The following is a 21303-nucleotide window of genomic DNA, read 5'->3' as shown; positions in this document are numbered from 1 at the left end:
CTGGGCAACATAGTGAGACCTCATCTCTACAAAAAAAATTAGAAAATTAGCAGGGCATGGTGGAGCGCCTGGCCCGTAGTCCCAGCTACTTAGGAAGCTGAGATAGAAGGATCACCTGAGCCCAGGAACTCAAGGCTGTGGTGAGCTATGATAGTGCTACTGCACTCTGGGTGACAGAGTAAGACACCAACTCCAAGAAGAAAATGTTTTAACACGAAGGTTCTTAAGAATATAACCATAATCACCATATTAGAGTCAAATTCACTACATATTCTTTTCTTCCATTTTGCTAGAAACACTCACTCTTCGTCTTGTAACAACTACTTTTCCTCCGGAAATTCCCCACCCCAGCAAACAATGTATCCAAGGGGTGATCCCAATGACTATTTCCTACATTATCTCAAATTAATTGCCTCTTTAACTAATATTTCCTTTAAAATTTTCACCACCCAATACACTGGCAGTAAGCTCTAATATCCTGCCCATCTATCTAATATCTTTCCCAATGAAAAATCACCTGTCAAAATATTTTTTCTTCCTTACAGTGGTGATTACTTAAACTGAACCTCTCAAGAATCCCAGTGGCTAAATCCCCAGCCAACTATCCAAGCCATCGCAGTCATAAAAACCTCATGCTGCAGGTTCAAAGTAACAGAAAATCCTCATCCCCATCTTTGCCACAACAATTGTTGTGAGGGACCCTGCCAAAATCCAAAAACCCTCACCAGTGTCATAAACTCAAATGCCCTCAGGGCCCTGGCAGAGAATTTACAAGAGCAAAGCAGGCAGGTCTAAGCCCATGTCTTTGTGAGAAGCGGGGACCATGGCCCTCTGGGAAAGGAGAGCCCCTGCTCAGCTCCAGCCCGCCTGCTGCCATGCGCAAATACCAGCCAGGTGTGACCAGGGTTTGAATGTTTTAAGACAAGGCAGCACTACATAAAATCTTCCTATCTTTAAACAGATTCAGTTTTTTAAAAGCATTGCGCAACCAAACAATTCATGTCTATGGACAAAATCCAGAAGCTGTCAGTTTTCTACCTCTATCATAATTCTACTGCCAGCCCCATGAACAATGGCTGAGTGATCCCAATCCTTGCTTCCTGTTAATACTAATGGTCTGCATATTAGAAAACGGGTCATATCATAACAGTCTCAGAACAAAAGAAGCCTTTTATCACAGTCAATCAAGTTGAACTCAATCTAAAAACAGTTATCACAAGTAAATTGACTTCCACCAGTAACACTACAATTGCTATTACTATTGCTACCAATTACTAAAACTACTATATGCCAAGAGTTCTGCTAAACACTTATATATGTAAATAATATGACCCTCCCCTTTTCTTTCTTTCCATCTATAATCTATTCTCCTTACAGGTTCTGAAAGATCTTTCAAAAATATTATCAGACACCACACTTCCCTGCTTAAACTCCTCCACTGGCTTCCTATAGCTTTTAGAATAAAAGGCAAACATCTTCTCATGTTTTACCAAAATATGGTCCCAGTACACATCATTCTAAACGTATCACACACACTGGCTCACATATTCTCAACAATAGCTTCTGGCTGTTCTCTTCCCAACTTCCCAGTTTACATTCATTAGTGTCTTGGCCTAGAACACTCTTCCTCAGGGATCTGCATGGCTGGTTCCTTCTCATGAGTCAAGTCTCAACTCAAACATTGCCTTTTCCCAATGACCTTCTCTCAGCACCCTGTCCACTACAGCCCTTTGCCATTTGCTTCCTATCACCCCAGTCTGTTTCCCTATTATTGATCAGGGATAAGTTATCACTCATTCAAATTATTTTCTTCATATGTTTACTTGCTTATTGTTTACCTCCACTAAAATGTAAACGACCTGAAGCAAAGAGCCTCACCTGACTTGTTCATGGCTATGTTTGAAGCCCCAAGAAACTAAGCCTTTGCTTCCAACACCAACCATTACCTCCTACATGAAAAGATCTTTAAAAGTTAACCATGTATCTGATGACATCATTTGCAGTTGTATTTTATTCTTGTCCTCAAAAGGAAAGTATTCCACTTATCTACCTCTTAAAAATCCAAATATCAATCAGGTTTTAAGGCTGTTTTGTTTAAAAAAATAAAAAAGAATTATAAATGCCTTCAAAATGGTACAAGATGATATAATATTGATCAGGAAATAAAATCTGTTAAGGATTGGGTTAAGAGTCTTTTTCTGAGTAACTTACCTCTTTCTCCCTTTCATAGTCTTCTCTGTCATATTCTTCATCTTCATTTTGTGTCGGTAGGGCCACACTGCCAAAGTCTAATGACATGGTCATCCTGTGAGAAGGGAAAGTTGGTTGGTTTCTAAATATTCCACTAAATCTCCCTAGAACTACATAAAAGTTGCCATACACAAAGTCAAAAGACAACAGCAGGATACGAGGAAATATATATAACTCATGTACGACAAAAACAAATTAATTGTGATTCATAGAAAATAGCTATATGACACTAATCAATAAGAAAGAAAAAATTAAAAAATGAACAGATCTTTCTACTGGTCTGGAAAGTATAACATAAAATAGTAAGATTTTTGCCCATACAAGAAATAGAATGATAATAATAAACTAGAAATGTGCCAAATAAAAATCGTAAAAATAACCTCAAACAAAATTTCAAATTTGACAGATTAAACATGGTCCAGATAGTGCCCTCTTTAATTTGCCTCACTCTTTGAATATCATAAACCTAAATTTCATGCTTTACAAAAAGAGGGCCCTGAAATCTTGAGTTAATGACTGCTACCCAGAAACCATTTACAGTCTGGTAAACTCTATTCGGGCACACAACAAAAATGTAAGTGTTAAGTGTCCTGCCCTTAAGCTTGATAAAAATCAGGTTCTGGCAAAAATCCTTAGGAAAAATAGAAGTGAAGGCCATGAAGCTACACCACTGTGAAGTTCCAATTCCAAAAGCAATAGCAAGAGTTCCCCCGGGAACAGTCACTGCTTCGACAGAAGCTGCAGCAGGAAATGGCTTTTCAACTACTTACAGTCAAAAAAGGCTGCTGCTGATTTCAATTATACTTAGAGATCCTGACACTACACATAAACTCCTCAGAATTTCAAAGCTATGAACAATCCTGACAAAAAAGTAGGCAGGTGTCAGCAATTGTCTGGCCTAACACCGCCCTCCCTTCAGCCCACTGTTGTACATGCCAACGAAATGCACTTGGATGTGAGCCTGAGCCACAACTCATTCACTACACCTTTCAGGCTCTAAAACGTCATTAAACTGGAAGTAAAATTAGAAACATAGAGATCCAGCAATCCAAATGCATCTTACCATAAAGAACTTAGCTCCCTCCTGTTAACAGTTGATAATTTCATCACAAACTTTTACATAAGCCAATAGCTCTATAGCAGAAGATAGCCCATTTCAACAGATCTAATGACACAGTTCCATTTGTACCACTAAGAAAAAGATGTAGCCAATTAAATTATGACACATCATTAATTTTAAAATGCAGCCTATCTTGTAGCTGATAAAATGTGAAAAGAAAATATGCAAGTTAGACTACATAAAGATAGTATTGAAAGAGGAATACAAATATGAACTTCAGTGCTGAAAATCCCCATATGTCAAGGCTTTGTTTTTCAAAGACTGTTTCTTGGCCAAGCTCTAATTTGCAGTCCACTTTCTAATCCTTTCCTCTCTGGTCCCTGCACCCAGCTCATCCCTTTCAACTCATATCAACTCAAGCTCTTCATTCACATCAACTTAAACTCTTCTAGCCTCTGCTTCTCAGACCAGACCTCGTTCTTTCTACTTTTGTGCCAGGGTTAAAAAAGATGTGTACTCTTTACCTGAGGGGGAAAATAAACAAGTTCAGGGAAAATAAATGTAAATGTAAATCCACCTATAAGAATCCTCTCGTATACCAGCATAAGATGAAGATCTGAATATAGTAAAAAGCCTATTATATAGTTAAAATGGTGAGCAGAAAACACACAATCTCATGTTTCTAGGTTGTTTTTCAATACTGTAAGTGGACTTGAAGGTCCAAAGAATACTATATATAGGTAATGAAGACATTAGCCCATTTAAATCCCAATTCCTTAAAAATTATAAGATTAGACTGGACCTTTAAGACATCCCCAAATCCTCCAGGCAGAAATAATCCTTTCTGTTCCTGAGTTCTTAATTGTGTTCTCCAGCTCTTCTTAAATTTAACTATAAATACAAGGCAAAATATGGAATTTGGGGCAATTTCTCCTTTATTAGTTAAGAGAAATGGAGGGAGGTTTATTCCCAATCCTACAATAACTTGCCATCAATCAATGCCGACTATTGAAAAAGAGTATTAATGAGTACACTAAAAGCCCAGACTTCACACCCAATAATATCCATGTGAAAAATCTGCACTTGAACTCCCAAATATATAAAAATTTTAAAATTAAAATTTTTTTTAAAGAACATTAAGATTTACAAAAGATTATTGCTAAATATAGCTATTTTAAATAAAGAGCTACCTTTTCTCAGAGAATAATTCCACAAGATGTTTTTGGTTTTAAGAGAAGAGAATGTAAAAGACCAAAGTGTGTTTTTAATGGCATTTTAAATCCAAACCATGTTATTTAAAGAAATCTGAAAAAATCTGAAAAGACTAAAATCTCCCCCACTGAGGAAGAAAAGGCATAAATTTTCCTCTGAATAGTGTAAACTACTAAAAACCTTAAGAAACGATTTTAGAAATAAAGGAAAATCTGATCAACTTACTATGGTTTAAAAGAACACTAAAAAGGATAATTACTATTTCTAATAAAATTTAAAATAAAAGCTAATGTTTTTCTTTAACTTATTAATTACCACTGCTATCATAAGTTTTATTATAATATTTATAACAATAGAAGAGACTGCTTAAAAAAAAAAAAAGCAAGATAGTAAATTCAGAAACCACAAAAAAAGAAACATAATGAAAATCTTACCACAAAAAATTAAAATTTGTATAAGGCAAAAGACAGCACTAACAGGTCAAATATTAGGTATGGAAAAATACATCACTAACAGTCAAAAGACAAAATAAGAATAATTTTAAAATATATTTGTAAAACACATGACAAAGTCCCAATATACAATTCTTACTAATAAATGAGGAAAAGGCCAAAAAAACAGCTTAAAAATGGGCAACCCCTTGAGGTCCCCTCCCACTGTGAGAGCTTTTCTGTCCTCTCTATAAATCCTGCTTTCTCAAAAAAAAAAAGGTGGGGGGGGGGCAACCTGAATCTGTCAGTTACAGAAGAGGTTAAGGGAACAGAGGATTCAGTATATCTGAGAAAAGTTGAATGTGCCACCTGCATCAAATAATGAAACCTACTCTGGAATGAACATGCCACCTCACTTCAAAACGCCCTTCCCAATCCTGTTCCCCTACAAAATTAGTCACTCCTTTGCACTTTTATACTGTACTTCTTATGCTTTTCTTAAAAATGTAAGCTGGTCTGACAATTCATTAAAAAGAGGAATGTAAATGTACAACAAACTTGAAAAAACGTTTAAGCCCAGTAAGTTTCAAAGATGTGTTATTTAAACAACAAAATGCCATTTTCTTTCTTTTCTTTTGAGTTGGAGTCTCACACTGTCGCCCAGACTAGAGCGCAGTGGCCGTTCCCGGCCATCGCAGCCTCGACCTGCGGGGCTCCGGCGATCCTTCCGCCTCAGCCTTCCAAGTAGCTGGAACTACAGGCGGGCGCTACTACGCCCGGCTGATTTTTGATTTATCGTAGAGATGAGGTCTCGCCAAGTTGCCCAGGCAGGTCTCGAACCCGCGGGCTCAAGCAATCCGCTCACCTCGGCCTCCCAAGGCGCGGGATTACAGGCTGAGCCACCGAGCCCGGGGCAAAATGCCATTTTCAACTACTAGACTGGAAAAATAACAAGATACCTGGTAACACCCAGTAGTGGCTACTTTTTATTTTGTGTGGCTCATGAATTGCTGGTAAATATGAACTGCTAAAATCATTTTGAAAACGATCAATATTAATAAACTGAAAATGAACGTCTGCCCTAGTGAAATTACTTTTGAATAAATTTGGCAATATTATGCCACTAGTCAAAAATAATGAAACATTTCTACATATATTGACTCAAAGGACTGACCATTTAAAATATAAAGATGCAGGGTAAGTGTTCAATATGCCTTTTTAATAGAAGTCTACCAAAGACTTTCTTCTTAGATGGAAAACTTTTTCTGATTTCACTAACAAGATGGTTACACTCAGATCAGATAGTGCTCTGACCCAGGACTCCTTTTGTTGTCCCTGGTTGATTCCTCTGCCTTTCTTGCAACAAGACCACTGAGTGTTAAGTTGGACAAAAGACTACAAAGCAAAAGTTTTTTTTTTGTCTCATCTAATAAACTGTAAGCACCATAAAGGCAGAATTAAAATGCATCTACCCACTTGTACATGGTAGGCACACAACAAATACTTGCTGACTAAATATGACAGATTCATGTCACCCTATACAAATTATCTCAATATAATTTTATTGAGTTCCTACTGTGTGCCAGATTATATCCTAGATGCATCTAAGACATGCTACCAGTCATGGGGAGCTCACAGTCTCTTAGAGAGACAATGATACAAATTAATAGTTACAATAATACACTGTACTAAATTCTGTAGTAGAGAAAAGTACAAAGCACAAAATAATTTTTGCCTGTGAAAAAAAGGAAGCCATAGAGAAGTTTCACGGGAAGAAGAGATTTTAGATTAGAAATAAATCTTAAAGGACACAATATAGCGGTAAGAGGCTAAAGAATGAGAGCATTCAGACAACCTGGGCTCAATGCTGGCTCTTCTATTTATTAGCTGTGCAACCTTGAGCAAACCATTTCTATTTCTTCATTAATGAAACAGAAGTAAAAGCAGTATCTACTTCAAAGATTAGTTATAAGGATTCACAAGGTAATACATACCAAGTACTTAGCACTAGGTACCAATCAATATTTTAGTTTTATTATTATGCCATTAAGGAGTCGGTCAGCTACAGAAGAGGTGAAGGGAACAGAGGATTCAGTATATCTGAGAAAAGGTGAATGTGCAGCCTGCTTCAAATAACGCAACCTACTCTGGAATGAACATGACACTTCACTTCAAGATGCCCTTTCCCATCCTGTTGTCCTACAAAATTAGTCACACCTTTGCACTTTCAGACTGTATTTCTTATGCTTTTCTTATCGTTTCAACTTCAGCCTCTATTATTTAGCTGAGTGCATTCACCTATCTAGAGAATGCACATAAGTTGTCAGGCACTATGAAGAAATAGGATGGAATTCGGCTTAAATCAGACTCGAGTTCATGACATCAAGAAAGAAAGTGTTAAGGGGGGATTATAAGAATTGCCCTGGGAGATGGGAAATTCTGCTTACTTGCTTACATGCTAGCTGCCTTTATAGAATGGACACAGAGCACATAGCTAGCCTGCTTTACCTGCAACACCTGGCTGAGAGAGCCTAATCATTCATTCAAGAATTACCAAGCACTGTTCAAGATTACAAAGTTTAACAGGTTATGATAAAGGGAAAGAAAATAGACATATAAACAAACGATAACAACAGCCTGTGATTAGTGCTAATAACAGCACCTTAGACAAATCGATTCAAGATGCCCCCAGGGGCGGAGCGAGTAATCCTATACCCAGTAGGCACCCACAGGCTGAACGAATGTATATACATGCGTGACTTTACTAAGGAACTCAGCTTGGCGTCAGCCACAACACAGCAAACAGGTGCCACGGGACCAAAGCTGCAAGGAGCCCAGGAAGCTTGGGGCTGCTGGCTTTGGGTGCCAGCGTCACTTGCACCCGGTCTACACACGTGCACAGAGCACCCACTGTGAGCCAGGCGTAGCACCAGGGTGACCGGGGGGGGTCCTCGGGTAGGGTCTCGGGGCGACCCCAGCAGCCTAGAGAACAGACGCGTAGGGTTTCCCATAGGTAAGTTCTAAGTAGGATCTTAGAGGAATAAAAATGTCTCGATGACACTTCAAAAGTCAAAAGCGGAGCCCCGCAACCCGCGGGCAGTCCACCGCTGCGGAATGTGGGGAGGGGGCGGGCAGCCCTCCGGGAAGCCTCAACCAAGATCCCCAGAACCCCGCAACTCCTCATTCACAAGCCTCCCGCGAACCAGATCTCACCGGTGGTCACGGACGCTGGCACCGCGAGGAAACTCTAGCCCCAGGCAAAGACCACCTTGTAGCAAACCTCCTTATTATCCTGGCTCTAATCCACTAGCTCCTTCCTAGTCTCAACCGAACACACGGAACTGAGGCCCTTGAGGAGCAGCCGCCTCCTTCAATCGCCGGCTGGAAACTCGCCTGGCGGGCGGGGCCGTGCAGGCTCAGGGCCGGGTCAGTAGGCGGAAGTCCCCGCCTTCCTCAAGCTTGGTTGAGAAGTGCACCTGCAGTTGCTAATACACGACTGTTTGAAAGCGGGCGCCAGAGGTGGCGGGAAGCTCTCCTTTGCGCCCATTGGTGGACTCGTGAGCCAATTACGGAAGGAGTGACTCCGGAGTGGGTGGGCTTATTGGTTGCCTAGAGACGACGAAGCTCCGTGCTTGCTACCCTGGGCTAGGATGGACCCGCCTTCCTGGGCCTCTGGGCTGGAGGACACCGGCGCGGTGACTCGTGCTCCCCGCGCTTCCGCACACGGAATTCACAGTTCTCCATAGCCCCCCTCCAACCTGCCGAACTCTTGCCTTAGAGGTTTTTGCATTTGCCCTTCTTGTTATCTTCAGGCGCCTGCGTCCACATCACCTAACATCCTTAGATACCGTTTTGCTTTGTTTTCTAGCTTACTGGGTCCCGCCTTGTCTAAATCTGTGTTTCTTTAATTACTGACAAGATGGCACATTTTTCCACGTCTGTTCACTTCTTGAATTTCCTCAAGTGTGAATGTTCTTGTCGCTTAGGTGTGTATCAACCTGTCCTTTGAGACAGCACCATTCAGTCTTTGGTAAAGCCCGTTACTGTATATACTTTCTCTAGTTAAAAGGGTTCCAGTGAATATCAAAGAGCTGGTTGAGGCAGGAGAACTAGCACAGGTTAGACATCGATAAATTTCCTGTAGGTAAGTTTTAGGAAGCATTCAGACATTTTTTATTACATTTTATTACTGCAGGCCAAGCTAGCAGCCGACCCCACCCCCTCGGTAAATCAGAAGAAAATTTCATCAGGTGTATGAATAGGACAACCCAATCTTTCAATTTATGATTTAGCATAATAATCACTAAACGTCTTTCAGGTTCCCTCTCAAAGGCGGAAGGCCAAATACCCCTTAACTAGCCAAAGACATATAAATGATAATAAAATCACCTTTTAGCTCATAAACTTGTGAACTGAAAATGTCTGATAGGTCTCCTACAAAAGATAATGTGGTCTGGAAAAGACCACCCCTCCACCCATCAGAAGCAAGAGATGTCAATCCCTCCAGAGCTACAGTTACCTGGGCTCCATCCTCTTTAGCATAGCAATCATTGTGAAGGTATATCAGACCTATTGTAAAAAGCAAAAAGTGAGATTTCTCTCGACCATGCCAGCTCTGGCATGTCTATCTTTCCCCTCTTCTTTCTCTAATAAACTTTGTTTTAAAACTTTGCTAGTCACTCCAAAATTCACTTTAGGGTTACGCCAAAGAATCCACAAGTTTTGTGCGGTAACCCACCTGGCATCATCTTGGCGCCCAAACGGAGGCATGAGAAATTCAGCAATAGCTGGCACCACGTGGGCTGTGAGAATGGCAGCCAGAAGCCTCTATCTCTCTCTCCTCGGATTCTGCTGCTTCCACTTTCACTCCTCTTCCTTCCTAACTCTCTATTTTACTAGGGGTGGAGATGGGGGGCCAGAAAGGATTTCTACTTGGACTAGGGATGGAGGGCTTTTTTTGTTGTTGTTGTTATTTTAACAGTCAAATTATACTTATTTTCAAATGCTAGCAACCAGGTTTTTTTTTTTTGTTGTTTTTTTTTTTGATTTGGAGTCTCACATCTGTCGCCCAGGCTGGAGGGCAGTGGCACGCTCCCGGCCACCGCAGCCTCGACCTGCTGAGCTCCGGCAATCCTTCTGCCTCAGCCTTCCGAGTAGCCAGAATTACAGGCACGCGCTACCATGCCCAGCTGATTTTTTGATTTATTGTAGAGATGAGGTCTCGCCAAGTTGCCCGGGCGGTTCTTGAACCCTTAGGCTCAGGCAATTCACTCACCTTGGCCTCCCAAAGCACGGGATTACAGGCTGAGCCACCGAGCCCGGCTAACCAGGTTGTTTATTTAGAATTGAGTCTGTTTCTAAAGGTTTGAGTCTTGCCCAAGATAGATTGCAATCAACCATTTATCCTTGCAAAACCATTAAACATCTCTTAAAAGCATGTAGTGAATTTTAAGTCCCTCTCTGGTTAAGAAATTCTTTCAACTCAGAGAAAAGACAGCCTGTTGTCATTCTAATTTGCTTTTTTAATCTAACTTGCAGGCACTCTAGAAACTGGGCAGTGCAGAAAACTTTTTTAAAAGTCTGTACTCAAATCTTGCTTCCCATACCTTACCATGTGTAAGCCTATTTTTAACCATTGATACTAGATAACACCACTGTTTATTATGTGAGGTTCACGAAAGTTTTTTTGGGAAAAGGAAGTAAGATCACTTTACTTAACCCAGTACTTCTCCTAGGAGATGGCAAAGTGCTAATGCTCTTGTGTACCACAATAAGGCATAAGAACTGATCACTCTCACCTGATTGTCCACACCTTACAACTATTTTTCCAAAAATCTCACACAAACCTCCAACACCTTCTAGACTACAATGTAGTGATTTATGAAGGGTCTTAGCAAATCAGCCTACTCTCAACTGGAAATGGGTGAGAACAGATCATTTCCCACCCATGTAGCCTATTCACTCTAAAAATCGTATGTATCACAACATTTCAAATGGCACTGTTGGAAGATCTCTGATTAAACCTCATTGGTCGTCATACAGGTCAGTCATACAAGCATGGAAAGTCCTATGTAGGCAGATACTGAAGTGGTGAGAAGCTTCAGGCAGGGCTGGGGACACTCAGCTCAGGAAAGCCCATCAGGATCCCAGGAATGCCTGTATTGCTGTTTTGATTTTTTCAGAATTTTCCTTTGAGGAACACAGCACACCAGGGTTCAAAGGCAAAGTTCGGGGGGGGGGGCGAATTTGGGGGGGTTTGGTGTTTTGTTTTGTTTTGTTTTGAGAAATGCAAAAAAGAAAATGGGTAATACTCAATCCACACCCTCAGACCCCCCCACTGGGTCAGATTTTAAAGAATTTGAAAAAATTAAAATTAAATGGCTTAAAACAAAAAACAAGTTAAGACATTATTGTAATCAAATTTGGATTCAACACTAGTTAACAGATAGTGAAATGTGGATTAAAAATAGGACTGTTCATTTTAATCCATATGACTATTAGAATCATTTTGTAAACAAGAACAGAAATGTTCAGGTTTCATATGTACAGGCATTTTTTAAAAATTTATTACACGACTTTGCAAACAAAATTATATCCTATGGGTTCTTAAATGCCCAACTCCAGAGGCTAGACTTAGAACTACAAGCACCAAGCTTTCAGTTACAGAAAACTTCTGAGGTTTTTAACAACCAAGACATTGAAAGAACAAAAGGGGCCTCCCTGACTGCCTGAGGATTGACAGCCATCATGAACGACACAGTAACTATTCGGACCAGGAAATTTATGACCAACCATCTGCTTCAACAGAAACAAATGGTCATCGATGTCCTTCACCCCGGGAAGGCAACAGTACCTAAGACAGAAATTCGGGAAAAACTAGCCAAAATGTACAAGACAACACAAGATGTCATCTTTGTATTTGGATTCAGAACTCATTTTGGTAGTGGCAAGACAACGGGTTTTGGCATGATTCATGATTCCTTGGATTATGCAAAGAAAAATGAACCCAAACATAGACTTGCAAGACATGGCCCGTATGAGAAGAAAAAGACCTCAAGGAAACAGCGAAAGGAACGCAAGAACAGAATGAAGAAAGCCAAGGGGACTGCAAAAGCCAATGTTGGTGCTGGCAAAAAGTGAGCTGGAGATTGGATAACAGGCAAGGGACTAAAGATGATGCAGTGATGGTATCTGTGGCCATTGTTTGGATTTTTCACGACCAGCTTAATAAACTAAAAACTTTTCAAAAAAAGAAAGAAAAAAGAAAAGGGTGCCAACATGGAGGGCCAAAAAAAAAACCAGACATCCCAATTAACAGTCACCAGTAGTGACAAAACTCCCTGCCTAACCTGGTAAGAACAAACCTGCTATGGGGGATGGTGTCTCTTGCTATGGGTACACTCAGCGGGGGTGCCTGAAGCTTAGTTGCCCTAAAAGGCCTGGACTTCCAGGACCTTGTCCACTGTGTAGGCCAGAGGGCCAGTAGGAAGCAGGTATGCCCTTTTCCAGAGGGAAGGTGAACACCTGGCTCAAGAAATGGTACCAACTCTGTCAAATTTCTTTATCTTTCCCTCTTCTTTAATAAACTTTGTTTTAGAACTTTGCTGGCCATTCTAAAATTCATTTTAGGGTTAAGACAAAAAAATCCACTGGTTTTGCCCCACACCCCACCCAGCATCACTGGTGGCAGTAGTCTTATGCCTCCTTTTAACCATTTCCCATGTGTACTAGTGTGGAGTAAAATGGTTGTTCAAGACACTGCATAATCTGGCTAGATTTCCTTTGCTACCTCATCATCTCACCCCTGTGATGCCTACACCAACCTCTGTCACTCCATCAATTAGTATAGGGTCTAGCTAATAATAGCTACTTAATCCATTGTAATAGAATGAAATCACAGGCTGAGCTACCAGTGGTTCCCAGATGGCTTTTTCCCCTCCCTCAAGCTATTTCTTTTACCTGCATAACCCTACCTTATTTCTCTACCTACCCAGTCTTCAATTTAGAGGAGCACTTCCTTTGAAGTCTTTCATGACACACACCTCCCACCTCTGTATCATAACTTTACCACCTCTGAACTATACACAGTTCACATAACCTAATATAGTTCTTATATCTACTATAATTAGTTTGTATGTCTGGTATACAATATGAATATCTTGAGGTACTCACTTTTCTCCTTGGGCATCTAGCATGTTTCATGACCCCTGGTAAGCACTCAAAAAAAAAATGTGTTAAATGATTAAATGAATGAATGAAGAAACAGATGAAGAGGGGGCAGGGGGCTGGCAGAAAAGCAAATGAAAGCAGATGCCACATACTGCAGGTAAATGGCATTTGTTGAACCCGAGCCAAAGCCTCGCTTTGTTAGTGAGAACTAACCTTAGGTACTTTTCATGTCCCACTGAAGTCCATTCACAAGCAGTATGTGGCATCTGTGTGCTGAGGGTTATGATGGAATGATACGGCAAGGATGCCAAGTGTTCCCCTATCCACAAACAACTGCTTCTTAGAAAGATGAAAGCACAAAAGATGTGAGGGGGAAAGTACATGAGAAGTAGATGTTTATAATCCCTTATACAGTGTGCTACAGTTTGGTAAATTCTTTCGCAAGCATTATCTCATTCTGGTAAGTTCTTTTGCAAGCATTATCTCATTCTGGTAAGTTCTTTCCCAAGTGTTATCTCATTCAGTGCTCCCAACAACCCTGCATGGATCTAGGACAAGTATCATTACCTCATTTTAAAGTTGGAGAAATTTACATTAAAAAAATAAAGTGACTTGCCCATAAAAACAAATTAAGTGACTAATCCTTCTTAGGATTAGCTACACAGCTAATACAAGACAGACAGAATTTGAAACTGTGTCCTTTATCTCCAAATCCAGAGTTCATCACTACATACACAATATTTTAGCAAGACTAGCACACAAGTGACAAAAGATGCAGAATAAAGAATAAGTGAGACACTTTCCTCTCACTTCTAAAAATGGATTTGGGTTGAGTTAGGAACATGTTATAATGAACAAAATTTTCTTTGCCTATCCTGTTTAAGTTCTAGCCTAGGTGCTTGAATATAAAGTATTGGACAGGGCATTTATGCACAAGGTACTGATACTCTGGAGTAAGAGATGCTCACATAAAAATAACACACACAAAAAATGTTTACTACGTGTAATATGAGTCGAATAGGCTATAATTCTAGGACAAAGTGAATATATAAGGAAGGATCTATCAAGGAAGTTTCCAGGAAGAAGAGGAGAAGAGAGCTCAACAGGCCGGTTGATTAACATGAATGAATAAAATGTGAAGGCCAGACCAGCAAAAGTGAGAGATTCTTATATTTAGGTGAGACTAAAGAAGTAGGCAGGAAAGAGGTGGTTCATGGAGGAGCTTGAAGCCTGGAAAACTGGGAAAGGCATTCTACAGAATTAAGGAATGGTGTACACAAGGAATGAACATGTCCAGAGAAACACAAAAACAAAGACAAGAGTGGGAGAAACGAGAAAAACTGCCAAAGATCTTGAATGCTGGACAAAAGGCAATGTTCTCCTTGCATGTTTTAAATAGACAGACTTAAGAGCTGGGTGAGATGTTTTAAGGGAAAATGTCACATTGTCCCTACCACTAACAATCATTCATTAAGGTGGAGCTAAACTGGTATTTCTCCTTTTCCTTCTTTCTCTTTGGTGTCAAAGCTATTTAGGTCAAAACAATGCCATCACAAAAGTGTTCTCCAAAGTGCTATTGTCAAGACATGCTATCCTCAAAGGAACACTGAATTTAGAGAAAGAAGATCCAAGTTTTAGTTCCAGCTCTCCTACCTATTGGGTTTTGTCCACAATGGTTTATTTAGCCCTCAAAAGCCTCAAAGTCCTTATCTGAAAATAGGAATGATAACGCCTACTTTGTAGGATTATGGAGAAAATGAACTGAGATGAGGTTGTGTGAAAGAGCTTTTAAATGTAGAAACACCAAAGATTTTTATCTATTGTTTGACTGCATACTATGGCTAATTGGACTAGAACACAGACTGGGGTCTGAGGCAGTAAGGAAACACAAGGAGAGTGAATGAAAGAGAAAGATAGGGTAAATGTGTGCTGAGGACAGCAGGAATGGGACACACAAGGAGTCTACACAAAGGATACAGCTTTATAAGACCGGGACAAAAATAGAAGCACTAGAGACCAAAAATAGGAGTGCTTAGAAAGAACTGAGGAAAATCAGACCATTATTTGTAGTTCATCCATTTAACAATATTTTCTGAGCATCCACTTTGTGCTAATCACTATGCTAGGGGCCATTTAATGATGACATGTGGGTCAAAATGCCTCGCCTGCTCAAGCCCCTTCTCATAGAATCTGCTCCTGCTCGCAGCCGTTGTGACTTCACCACATCACCATCCTACCACCCCCGGTCCTGGCCAGACTTGACTGAATGAAGGGGGACTACCAAATCCACGCTGGACCGATTATGTTCCCTTGCCAGATAGCTAAAATAAAACTCCATGATACTGAGCAAGGTGGTAGCCATATAGAAGAGAAACAGACTTTTATTATACTTGTCTGTATTTTATGGGAAATAAGCTGCCTCCATAGCTGTGTCGTATATATGCAGTAGACACTAGACTGAAAATCGTGAACTTCTGCCACTAAAAGCCATGGATATGCCTGGTTTCTGTACCTTGGAAAGCCAGATAGTTTAGTTTTTCCTTGGATTCTTTGACACCTGAACCTTATACCTTTTGACTTGAGTTGGCTTAGGTCATGGAGAAGTTGAATACTGTCCCCCAAAATGTTATGTCCACCTGAAACCTCAGAATGTGAGTTTATTTGGAAATAGGTTTTTGCAAATGTAGTTGTCTAATATGAAGTCATTCTGGGTCAGGGTGGTCTAACGACTGGTGTCATTAGATTTAAGGCCTATTCATTTTAAGATGAGGAGAGGACACAGAGACACACAGGAAGAAAATAGTCATGTGAAAGTGGAGGCAGTGATTGGAGTTATAGTGCCACAAGTAAAGGAACACTTGGGGCCACCAGGTGCTGGAAAGGTCAAAAAAGAATTTCTTCCTTAGATCCTTTGCAGGGAGCATGAACTTGTCAACAACTTGATTTCAGACTTCTAGCTGAAAGATTGTGAGAGAACAAACTTCTGCTGCTTTACGTCAATTTGAGGTACTTTATTACAGTAGCCCTAGGAAATTAATTCAGCTGGGTTTACATTTTTGGAAACCAAGCATTCATGGTTAAGATGCATCTGTAGGTTGTGTGCAGTGGCTCATGCCTGTAATCCCAGCACTTTGGAAGGCCAAAGCAAGAGGACTGCTTGAGCCAAGGAGTTCAAGACCTGCCTAGGCAACATAGCAAGACCTCATCTTTACAAAAAATTTAAAAATTAGCCAGATGTGGTGGCATGTGTCTATAGTTCAGCTACTTGGGAAGCTGAGGCAGAAGGATCACCTGAGCCCAGAAGGTTGAGGCTGTGTGAGTCGTGATTGTGCCTCTGCACTCCAACTTGGGTGACAGAGTGAGACTTCAACAACAACAAAAACAACAAAGACAAGATGCATTTGTATTGATGGATTATATTTAAAAAGTCTATACCAGTAATTCTCTATATAGTGTCCCTGGCCCACTGGTGTACCTAAAGAATCTTGCTGATGAACCATTAAATGATACAAATACCGAAGCCATTTCTTTGGTTATCATGAATAAATAACTCACAAATATATAGGTTTTAATTTTTGCATACAACAAGAAATCAACCAAGTAAGATCATAGAAGTCACTAATATTCAGAATGTGTAAATTATAATGAGCACATCATTCAGGCTTATCAAGAATGATTATTCATCATTTCTATGTGCTATATTGCAAACCTTCTGCTAATGAAGACTTGAAGATCATTGGAATTCCCAGCTGTGGAAGGATGTTAATAGTGCCATTCCCCAGAAAGTCATGGTCTTTCAGAGATGTTATTCCTGCTTCTTAATTATTAAATATCTTTGCTTGTCTTCATCAATATCACATAATTTTGTTGTGAGTTGTTAGGTTATCCCAACTCTGTGTAGTGTTAACGATTTTAAATATTGATGTATACTTTTCCTATTGACTTTAAAATAATATATATTTGGAGGTACAAGTAATTATTACTAACAATCTATGACCAAAGCAATCAACTTGTAATTCCTCTGAAATTTGTTTTTACTTTATGGAAATGTGCTGGCTCTAATTTTTTTTCTATTTAAATAACTCATATTATCATGGCAAGTGTAAACATCTACTTAAGTTTTTTGAAAAAATTATAAGGTAGCTTTTAGGAATATAAAATCATGAATGAGATCCTATTTCTCTCTTACAAATGAGTAAATAAATAATTCCTTTTGTTCCTCTCCAGTCTCTATTGTCACTGAGTTCTTTTTTTCCCTACTGAGGGGGAAAAAAAAGAAGAAGAAGAAGAATGATCTGGGTGAAAGTTATGTGGATGTTCTCCTTTGGTCAAAAGAGTGTGAGAGTCAATTGCCTGAATTTCATGATTAGGATTTTCAATCACAACAAGGTGGTTTTTTTTTAAAATCAGAAAACCCAAAATCTATCAGAAGTGATGTTGACCATTTCATAAAAATCCAAAGCTACAAGAATTCTATATGAACACGGAATGCAGGCCCACCCAAATGCCAAGAGATCCTCTGACCCTTCGAATTCTGTTTCTTGAAACATTCAACAGATTAAAAAAGAAGTACCAAAACAAAATTATAAAATTGGTGTGTATTTTAAATGTTTATGTAACATGTTCAATGTATAGTGATAAAATACAGTATAATACTATTCATAAGAAAATTAGAGCATTTGTTAAAATATTAATGTATTTGGATACTTAGATAGTATAATCTAGTAACTGGATACATATTTAAAGTCGTTTAATATACATCTGTCAAAGGTTGGATTCCCTGATAACAAGTCAGGCACAAATATATACATTTTTTTTTTTTTAGGAAGGGCTTCTAGAATAAACCAATATGGGAGTGAGAAAGAGGGTCAGGGAATGAGAAGAAACCAAGCAAAGATGTGATTTCAGAAGTACCGGCCCCAGCCTGATCCCACAGAGAACTCTGGAATGTAATCAGGACCAGAGGCAAAGGAACTGGGCTTTCACACTCTTGCCTAGTGAGTATTGCAGGGAAGGGCAAGGAATATCTCCTATAGCATCTTAGTTTGCTAGCCTTTGGTTTTGTCAGCACATCACTGGAGATGATATCAAACATTACATCGTTGCATTTGAGTCCCAGACCTAGGACTACCAAGGTGATCCTACTGTGGAGATAGTAAATTCAGTGAAACTACCAAGTGGTAACGTAGCAATCTTCCTAAAATCTCTTGACACATGTAGGTTTTTACCCTCAAATCTTATTAAATTAGACTATTTATTTTAGGAAAATTGTAGACCCATGTGTGAAATAGCACAGAGAAATCTCCTGTAAACTTTACCCAATTTCCACCGATGATAATATCTTGCAAAACCAAAGTACAATATCATAAGCGAGATATCCATATTGATACAAAAAATTTCATCACTAAAAGAATCCCTAGGGGTGCCCTTTTATAATTGTACCCACTTCCTCTTTCCTATGGACTGTCTTTAACCTCTTAGTTCGTTGGGGCTGCTATAACAAAATACCATAAACTGGGTGGTTTATAAACAACAGAAATTTATTTCTCGTAGTTCCAGAGACTAGCATGTCCCAGATCATGGTGCCAGCAGCTTTGATATCTGACAAGACCTTGTCTCTACAACAAATCAAAAATTAGCTGGGCATAGTAGTGTGTGCCTGTAGTTCCGGCTACTTGGAAGGCTGAGGTGCAAGGACCTGCGGAGCCCAGCCAGTAGATGCTGGGGCACTGGGGTGGCCGTTAGCATGCCACTGCACTCCAGCCTGGGCGACTGAGTGAAACTCCAACTCAAAAAAAAAAAAAAAAAAAAAAAAAAGAATCTTCTTACAACATCGTCACATGATGGAAAAGCCAAGATAGTTCTCTGAGACCTCTTTTAAAAGGGCACTAATCTAATCACCTATCTCCCAATAGGCCTCACCTCTTAATATCATATTGATGATTAGCTTGTTGCATATGAATTTTGGGGACACATTCAGACCATAACAACTCCTAATGTATTCTTCACTTCTGTAATTTCATAATTTCAAAAATGTTGTATTAATATATAGTATAAAAGGGGAACCCCCCCAAACCAATTATTTTTTCGAAGGCAGGCCCCGTGTAGTACAGGCTTCCCCTGCTAAGTAAGTGTTCTACGAACCCATGGAAATCAGCGAACCAGCTAGCGTTGTTGTGAGAGGCTGCATTTGGCTTCAGTGAATTTTTTTTTTTTTTTTTGGAGATTTCTTTCATTGTACAATGTCATGATGGATGATTTACGAGGGCACCTACCCACACTACTCTGCCATGCTCAGCAGTTTTTGACCAATGACGGCATGACCTCTGTGGCCCATGCCCCACTCTCTCTAGTCACGCAATCTCACCCCAAGCGACTTTTGTTTCCCCAGATGAAAAGAATCCTCAGAGGGAAACATTTTGCCGATGTGGAAGAGGTGAAACAAAAACAGCAGAAGCACTAAAAGGTATCAAAATTGACGAGTGCAAAAACTGTTTTGAGCAGCATAAAAAGTGTCTTGATAGATATCAGACATCAGACAGAGAGTACTTTCAAGATGACTAAAGTGCAAACATGTAAGAATACATAATTTTTATAAATAAATTCTGGATTTTGGGGGGTCCCCTTCTTCTTATAACATTTTGGGGCTGGCATTTTTCACTCTTCATAATTCTTTCTTTTTTTTCAATTTTTTTTTTTTTTTTTTGAGTTGGAGTCTCACTCTGTCGCCCAGACTGGAGGGCAGTGGCCGCTCCCGGCCGCCGCAGCCTCGACCTGCCGGGCTCCGGCGATCCTTCCGCCTCAGCCTTCCGAGTAGCCGGAATTACAGGCATGCGCTACCACACCCAGCTGATTTTTTGATTTACTGTAGAGATGAGGTCTCGCTGCCCAGGCGGGTCTCGAACCCGCGGGCTCAGGCAATCCACTCACCTCAGCTTCCCAAAGCGCGGGATTACAGGCTGAGCCACCGAGCCCGGCTTCATAATTCTTTAAAGATTCATCCAATTGTTGTGTCTCTCAATAATGCTTCCTCTTTTTTTTTTGCTGAATAGTGTTCCATGGTATGGATATACTCATAGAAGGATGTGGGTTGTTTCCAGTTATGCATTATTATAAATAAAGCTTCTATGAACACTCTTGTACAAGTTTTTGTGTGAACTAAGTTTTCATTTTTTGTGATCAATGCCTAGGAGTGCAATTGCTAGGCTGAATGTTAGTTGCATGTTCAGTTTTTTATTTTATATTCCCACCAGGAATAATCTGTGTGATCTACTTTCTCCTCTCCTGGCCAGCATTTGTTGTTGCTGTTTTTTATTTTACCCATCTGTTGGGTGTGTGGTGATATTATGTGGATTTAATTTATCTATTGGCTAATGATATTGAACATATTTTTATGTGCTTACAAGGTCTGACAATTAAGTTCATGAACTTTCCACCATGGGCTTACGTTGGCAACACGGTACAAACAACTCGGTAAAGGTTTCATAGCCTTGGTATACCAGCATCTCACAGTGAAGAAAATGCCATGAAGAAAATGGCAGTGTACAAATAGATTAAATATTTTTCTGAGGGAAGGGAAAGCGTCACTGATGAAGAAAAGTCAGGACAGCCAGTAACAAACAGAACTGACAAAAACATTGCAAAACTTTGTTGAATTGTGTGTTAAAATCATTGACTGACTGTGAGAAGTATGGCAGACCAAATAAACATCGATAGAGAAATAGTTAGAAAAATCTTAATTGAAAATCTTGGCAGGAGAAAGGTGTGTGCAAAAATGGTCCTGAAGGAGCTCTTGCATCACGACATTGCACCAGCTCACACTGCACTCTCTATGAGGAGTTTTTTAGCCAGTAAACAAATAACAATATTGAAACAGCCTCCCTACTCACCTGACCTGGCCCCCAATGACTTTTTTCTTTATCTGAAGGTAAAGGAAATATAGAAAGGAGGATATTTTGTTTGTTTTTTTCTTTTCAGCATGTTTGAGTTCCTTGTAGATCCAAGATGTTAAGGCCTTTGTCAGACCTGGAGTTGGCAAATACTTTTTCTCAGTTTCTGGGCTGTCTCCCTCCTCTCTTGATGGTTTCTTTGGCTTTGCAGAAGCTTGTCAGTTTAATGAGGTCCTACTTGTCTATCTTGTCTCTTATGGCCCATGCATTTTGGGTTTTGTCAGGAATTGGA

General features: G+C 39.9%; 1 protein-coding gene and 1 pseudogene across 2 annotated transcripts in view; one reads left to right on the top strand and one right to left on the bottom strand.

Annotated features, from left to right (window-relative positions):
• Positions 1-8286, bottom strand: part of CEP152 (centrosomal protein 152) — a 91897-nt gene extending 83611 nt beyond the window's left edge. Inside the window, exons 1-2 of the mRNA XM_008069900.2 lie at positions 8167-8286; positions 2212-2305 (exon numbers count right to left, since the gene is read on the bottom strand). Of these exons, the coding sequence (XP_008068091.2) occupies positions 2212-2304 (93 nt within the window). The 5' untranslated portion in view covers position 2305; positions 8167-8286. The remainder of the gene's footprint in view (positions 1-2211; positions 2306-8166) is intronic.
• Positions 8287-11674: 3388 nt separating this feature from the next.
• On the top strand, positions 11675-12205 carry LOC103272389 (annotated as a pseudogene). Its single transcript, XR_002482647.1, has one exon. The product of XR_002482647.1 is annotated as a 40S ribosomal protein S24 pseudogene (transcript).
• The last annotated feature ends 9098 nt before the right edge of the window (positions 12206-21303 follow it).

This window comes from Carlito syrichta, unplaced genomic scaffold (assembly GCF_000164805.1).
Source record: "Carlito syrichta isolate Samal-C Ts95f unplaced genomic scaffold, Tarsius_syrichta-2.0.1 Scaffold312386, whole genome shotgun sequence".
NCBI lineage: Eukaryota > Metazoa > Chordata > Mammalia > Primates > Tarsiidae > Carlito > Carlito syrichta.
Note: the sequence above shows the minus strand (reverse complement) of the source record. Positions and strands in the feature narration are given on the sequence as shown.